Source organism: Vollenhovia emeryi, unplaced genomic scaffold, assembly GCF_000949405.1.
Source record: "Vollenhovia emeryi isolate VEMERY1.0 unplaced genomic scaffold, V.emery_V1.0 DF939120.1, whole genome shotgun sequence".
Classification (NCBI taxonomy): Eukaryota; Metazoa; Arthropoda; class Insecta; order Hymenoptera; family Formicidae; genus Vollenhovia; species Vollenhovia emeryi.
In genome coordinates, this window is record NW_011967246.1 from 1,246,877 (window position 1) to 1,253,511 (window position 6,635).

A 6,635-nucleotide genomic window follows, 5' to 3' on the forward strand; every position below is an offset into this window, starting at 1 on the left:
ACCATGGTCAGTACGCGCTAGTTAGTCAAAAGCTAGCCAACACTCTTTAAGCAAGCCTCAACTATACATCTAGGTACCTTGGTCGTACCTCTGTTCGCGTCTCTCTGTTATGTTGTTAATGAAGAACCTTTGTAAAGAAAAAGAAACATTGAAATTCAAATCTCATTTGCCTGCCTCGAGAGTTAAAAAATTCTTATGACATCTATAAGTACCGAGGAATTGTTACGATTGTCGCTGCCAGTAGTGTGGCCCCAATCTATAGGACTGTCGCTGCCAATTGTGTGGCCCCATCCCGATAGGTAGCAATTCCTTTGGTTTATTAAATAATAATTTCCCTCGATGCCTAAAGAAGACGAGTTTCGACAGCAGGAAAAGAGATTTAAATTTCAGATAACAAAGGCCCTTGATTCTTACCAAGATCCCTTTCCCCTCCGCTAAAAATTATCGAAATTGTTAGTACCGGCAGCGCAACATATCCCTTCTACACATTCTTATCCTCCCTCCCTCCAATACTCCATAAATTTTCACACAATTAACCTCCGTCCCAGGGTAAATTGCTGAAATGCATTGATCCAAAAAGGAGAATTTTAAGACGATTATAAATCGTAACAAGAACAAATCGAATTTTAATTACTTCTGTGATTTGGAAGCAGTAGGCAGGATCTTACTTATTTTAGTGATGGAACAAAAATTTTTGTTGGTAAATAAATGCATTTAATTTCAATATATTTATACATTTCGTATATATGCATATGCGCATGTATGCATACGTATTTGTGTAAACACGAAATTTTAATTTATACAAAATCAGACTTATGATATAAAAAGAGTATTGCTTCGTGAAAGGAATGATATAATGTAGCTGCATAATGAGTAGTAGAGTTTTTACGAGTTCATTCATTTTATGCATCAGTCGATTAGAAACGGGCTGTCGCAAGCACCTAGCCCGGACGCTACTCCGCCTTCATTATCAGTGGACAGCTTTGTTCTCAACATGTGACCAGCTTGTTTGTTCACCATAATATTCTTATCGTCTCCAATAATAACGCCGAATATGCCTAACTCCGAGACTAGCTCTTTCGTCTCTAAATTCTTATTTCCGTTTCCATATTTCACAATGTAATTTCTGTGCACCGGTGGATAAATCCGATCCATAAGAATCCAGGCTACTCGCGTCTCTTTAGACTTCACGGACTCGAGAAAATCTTTGATGTCCGTCCCGTACAAGTTATTACAACCGCCTTCTCTCTGTGGCTTTAACACGAAACGCTGAGGCTCCGAGATACCCATTTCTACAGCGGCATTTCCATACTCGTCAAAGTTGAGTGGATAAAGACCTGAAATAAAATATCGTTCGATTTATAATCTAAAATTTGTCCTATAATGCATTTACATAATAATTATTACATTAATATTATAGCAAACATATTTCATATAATTTCTTCATATATATGTGTATAAGGAAACAAACAGACTCCTACCAGTGAATACTTCTTTGACTTTCGCCACCGTCTTCTCATCCTTTAAGAAACGTGCGACCATGCCGGGCTTCGCGAGAGTTTGTTGAACTTTCTTTGTGCCGGCTAAGTGATATTGAATGCTCGGACATTTGATTGCCAATGACCTCTCGATCAGCAACCTCGCGTCCCACTCTTTTTGGCTGTGATACTGGCCAGGCTCGTAGCCGCATCTATAGTAAACCACTGCCACGACGTAATTGTCCACTACTAGCTCCATATTGGAGCCCAGTCTCGTGGTGGCCGCCAATTGCGTCAGATTTCTCCGAACTACTTTTACATTCGGATTCTGCCTTCGTATTTCGTACTCGTGAAAACGCTGGTCGCAAATATTGTACGTAACATCTTCGATAACAAACAAAATAACTGCTCTGCAAACAACCACATGTCTTTAAATAGCAGAAAATTGAAAGAATACTATTCAATCAATATCAATAATTGTTATAAAGTAACACAATAATTGATACACAAAATTGAATAATGATAAATTACTAAGATTAAAAACAAATTTGCGGAAATTACGAACGTACTGCGAGTCGCCGTACAGATTCCACGCTTCTATCAAACCCGAACACAGTGCTTGTAGAGCGTTATTTTCCGGAAGATTTTTCAGCTCGGCCGCGTAGCCGAGTTCCTGCAGGACGAACTTATGTAGCTGCGTAGACGCGGGTCCTAGCCAGCCGAATCCAGAGGCAATTGTATTTATCTCGACTTGCTTCCAGCAGCAGTGAGACTTGAGCGCCCTTGTGTCTTTCCTGGGACAACTCGTGTCCAGCATGAGATCCGAGCGCAACATGCCGAGGGACACTTTCTGAGCGGCCCCCTCCTTGTGAACGACGTCATAGATATCGAACAGCTTTCGCGTAAAGTCGTCCACCTTTACGGTCTCTTGCAAGGTGTCCTTTAAAAAGTCATAATCGTGAGCCACCCTGTGTACGAGCGTGTTCAAAATTATCTGGATATCGCAGGCGTTGTGGAACTCCTCTCGCGGGAACGGCGACGGGAGAAGCGCGAACGGTGCGAACTGCAGGACGTCTCGGTCAAAATTATTTTTCGACCTCAAGCATATCCCGTTCATAAGCGCCCAATCCTTTGCTTTGTCCACCAGTTCCTCCAGTTCTTCTCTCGGCAAGTCCAGCGGGATAGGCAGTTTCATTGTCGCTTGCTCGTCTCCCTTTGTCCTTTCAACTTGTGCCTTAACTTTCTGACTTCTGTGCGATGCACTGTTGCTATTTTCCTTCGCTTCTCCAATTAAAATATCAGAATTTCTCTTTGGTATCTCTTTGTGAGATGTGCAAATACAGATACCAAACTTATCTTATCACTTAGCAAACTCAGGATTTATTCGGCCTGCAATTACACACCAGGGCGAGTCATTCTTCGGGGGGAAAAATGTCTGAGGATTCGTAATAAAAATTATAACGTTCACTTCACCGTGTTGCTCCTAACTTAACATATTACTTGGCGAAGCAACTAACTTCGTTCAGTTATCGATATCTGAAATACCTCGGATACGTTAGATAAACGTACACAGGTGGACTCACACGAAATTCCCGCGCGAGCACGTTATCAGAAACTACCAGGCTGCAATCTCAAGCGACCGAGCAGCAACTAACGCGTCCAATTAACCGTCTGCTCTTTATATGCACGAGCATGGGCTCGAGTCAATCGAACAAGACGATAAACGTGAACAGGCGACGTACTCGGTGCCGCGCAAACACGCTCGCTCGCTACAAGATCTCGCAGAATCGCCCACGTCATTTATCTTATTTGAGAAAAAAAGAACTTGAAACTTTATCAGAGTGCACTTACGATTAGCCGACGTGGATATTTTGCTGGGAACGTACAACTGCTGGTCCAAGAGGCCGTAAGCCAAAGCTTCCAAGTTGTACTCCTCGGCGGTGGTCAGGGCTTTCACGGTCCATCCCTAGCAAAGAAATTTCTCTCACACAAACGAATCCTCTCGCTGCAGGATCGCGCGGGGGGGCAAAGCGCGCTCAAACTTACGTCAGACTGTGAAATCCTGTCGCTTATCACGGACCTGCTTCTCCTGGACGGTCGCTTCTTTAGCTGAAACGCGGATATATCGTCCGCGACGCCGCATCCGTTCTCCCGCGGGTTGACTCTCTCCGAGCGGATCGCGGAGTCGTGAAGAGGTCGCCTGGGCACTGCGCGAGGGAACGTCGTCCACGTCGCCGCCGTCCGTCCAAGCAGGGCGCTCAGACACGGCGCGACCGTGCGGTCAATGTCAATTCTAACACCTCGGCAGCCCGATATCACGAGCCTCTGAATCATTGCGAGACTCATTTTATCAGGTTTCTACGGTTAAGCGTATATACATTCACCCTAACTTGGCGCGTACAGACAATACGTATTTGTGCAAATACCTCTCGGGTCTTAATCGTTAGAGCGAAACTGGAAGGAAGCTCGCGCTTCACAGTTATAACGCGCGCTCGGGTATCATTGTCCTGCAGCACCACTCACTGTTAATGCGTAGATAACGCTTTTCGAGCCGATACTACTCTCGGTCATGCCGTTTGCATCATACACGCCGCACGCTCCGCCGTGGAAGAACTCGAGGTTATGTCGCGGCTGAACGTAGGTTACGGCCGACCTTCCGGCCGCGTCCGGCGGAAAGAGCCGCGCGCGAGATCTCGCTTGGCTCCTGTGCGTCCACGCGTCGTCTTGTCTCCGATTTACTGAAACAGGGATACAATGAGCTCCAAGTGCGTCTCGAGCGCAACACGGAACGGTAGTGGATTATTTAATATTCATTTTGTACCGCAAAACTAACTTTGTATCCCGTTTCGGAGATACGTGCGTCCTTTGGTCCCAGTCTACAATAGAGATTCAAACCTTAAGCCTTAAGAAACTGACTAATCACAGTCGCGTATTCCACTCGTACTTGACCGCGATTGGCCAAGTACCGTTGAAAGTTTTTTAAATATATATTTTTTTTTAAAGAAAAGTATAACTTGCAACGCAAAACTGTGTTAGATTCTTTACGGAGCGTCGTAAAGCAATTTCATAATTTATTTGAGAAGAATCTCTTGAGAGGAAACGATAAAAGTTTTTTAATACATGCAAATAAGTGAAATAAAGTTTAATAAACCTTTTTTTGCAGTCAAGTAATGAATGTTACATTTGCTATCATGAGTTTTTGTCGTAACGCCACGTTATTACTTGGTGGAATTAACTCGTAATCAATGCCTACAACCGGACGAAGTTGCACAATCAATAGTGGACAAACATGATGCACCCGTGCATCCTCGATGTATGATGCAAGTTTCATAAGAGGAGTCAGCGTTTTCACGTACATTAGGTATTATGACAAATATCATAAGTTGCCGTATTAATTAAGGGCAAGAAATATATTATAATCTTATCAAATGCTATTTAATATCAGTCACTTTTCAGCGAATATCTTAATAACAGTAAATTCCACAAAAAGATTCGATACAATATTTCAATTGATATCACATAGAATGTATATATTTTTTATATTTAATTAAAATTGATCCATTCTCGAGGCTCTGTTACAATTGGTGGAGATGTGACATTCTTAAGAGTTAACTGTACTTTTTCATTGAACACAAGTTGTCCGTTTGGATGCCACTCGTCAGCAGGTAGTATCACATCCATTGTAGTGGAGATGTTTAATCCGTCATTGTAGGTTTCCACTAGCCATTTGTAGTCGTCCTATAAAATTTATCATAGAGAACGTTAAGTCCGAGCGGAGCTGTTGGAATGACTAATTAAATATAACAATATATTAATTTTGCCAATAAAAAAATTATCCGACTTTCGAAATTTGGTAAACATTTATATTTTACGACTCTGCCGTTTGGCTGTATACATTGTGCTTTTGCATAAATACATAATTATGTATGTTTCTTGATTCTAGCCGTCCATGCGCAGTGAAAAAATTTATGACCAATGATGACAAATCGTTGAAGTGATTTGGAAATTAATTACAAAGAATTACTAGAACCGACGTGCAATAATTAATGTTTTCTTTGTTAATAAGACTAAAAGAAGAATGATAATAATGTAAAACATAAAAGGGTACACGTAAGATACATACCAGTACCATATTGTTCAAAAAGTTCTTAAATCCTGTCGAATGTATGCATTGCTGTCTAGCCTTCTCAAGACGTATACGTGCATTTGTTGCATTAACTAACAATAAGGGCAATGTCGTTGCCGGTATAATTCGGAACTTGGTAGCCTTTTTTTTGTCTTCTTGCTTCACATTGCCATTGTATTTGACTCTGCATTCGCCTAGTGGTGTGGGTTCCCATATATCTAAACTGAATGAGACATTCTTACCGGACGCGCCAGACGTGTGTGCATTTTCCATTTTATTTATATTATCTCCATTTATTAAGTTGAACTGATTAACAATACTGAGAATAATATGTCTGGCCAGTGGGTATTCAACTTCATCAGCCTTAACCACCTGTTGACTCCTCATTATCTTCTCTATACGGTTTTCATTGAAATACATAACAAACCACTGTTTGATGTTAAGGTGACGTTTTGAGACCTCGTCTATAACTGTTTTTGTGCCGTTCACGTTATGATACTTAACGATCGAAGAGATGGTAATGTTTCGTAAGACACAATACATTCTCGTTGGTTCAGACAGACATGTTAATTTAGCAGTTGTTTCTGTAACTTGAACAGGCTCTCTGTGCACTACGATAGTTTTGTTGTAATCGAAGTTATATTCCGCTTTGAAATCATTGCTGAATTTGTATGGCAACATTGTGATCGCTAAATAAACCAAAAGAGTTTAGGTGGATATATATTAGAATATTGTTTTATACATTTATTGTTATAAAGATTCGTCTTTGCGGTCAATGGTTCAAAGTTTGCTACTATATCTTATATACTTTTAGATCATCTTCTAATAATTAGAAAAAATTAAAGTTTTGTCAGCTAATATTAGCTAATTGTGTGCGTGTGTACAGTCTCATATGTGTAGAAATTATCCCTAGTTAAAATATGCGCAGGTTTAAAAAAAAAGATATGTTTATGACGCGAGTGGATGGCAAAAATTTCGAGAAAATTCAGAAATCAATGCAGTATGTGGACTTGATAATTTCTTTTTAACCC

At 41.0% G+C, this 6,635-nt stretch overlaps 3 protein-coding genes across 5 annotated transcripts in view; all 3 read right to left on the minus strand.

Annotated features, from left to right (window-relative positions):
• LOC105570453 (glutathione synthetase-like) overlaps window positions 1-2,694 on the minus strand; it is a 6,182-nt gene extending 3,488 nt beyond the window's left edge. The window contains exons 1-3 of the mRNA XM_012027650.1: window positions 2,048-2,694; window positions 1,482-1,888; window positions 942-1,337 (exon numbers count right to left, since the gene is read on the minus strand). Coding sequence (XP_011883040.1) covers window positions 942-1,337; window positions 1,482-1,888; window positions 2,048-2,673 — 1,429 coding nt within the window. The 5' untranslated portion in view covers window positions 2,674-2,694. The remainder of the gene's footprint in view (window positions 1-941; window positions 1,338-1,481; window positions 1,889-2,047) is intronic.
• A 95-nt stretch (window positions 2,695-2,789) lies between these two features.
• On the minus strand, window positions 2,790-4,081 carry LOC105570452. The gene is made up of 3 exons (XM_012027649.1): window positions 3,525-4,081; window positions 3,330-3,444; window positions 2,790-2,867 (listed from the first exon to the last, which is right to left on the minus strand). The coding sequence occupies exons 1-3, from the start codon at window positions 3,822-3,824 to the stop codon at window positions 2,839-2,841; spliced, it is 444 nt and encodes a 147-aa protein (XP_011883039.1). The 5' UTR covers window positions 3,825-4,081; the 3' UTR covers window positions 2,790-2,838.
• LOC105570450 overlaps window positions 4,027-6,635 on the minus strand; it is a 6,083-nt gene continuing 3,474 nt past the window's right edge. For all 3 annotated transcript variants that reach the window (XM_012027647.1, XM_012027648.1, XM_012027646.1), the window contains 2 exons: window positions 5,602-6,293; window positions 4,027-5,216 (listed from right to left, as the gene is read on the minus strand). In XM_012027647.1, coding sequence (XP_011883037.1) covers window positions 5,022-5,216; window positions 5,602-6,293 — 887 coding nt within the window. In that variant the 3' untranslated portion in view covers window positions 4,027-5,021. The remainder of the gene's footprint in view (window positions 5,217-5,601; window positions 6,294-6,635) is intronic.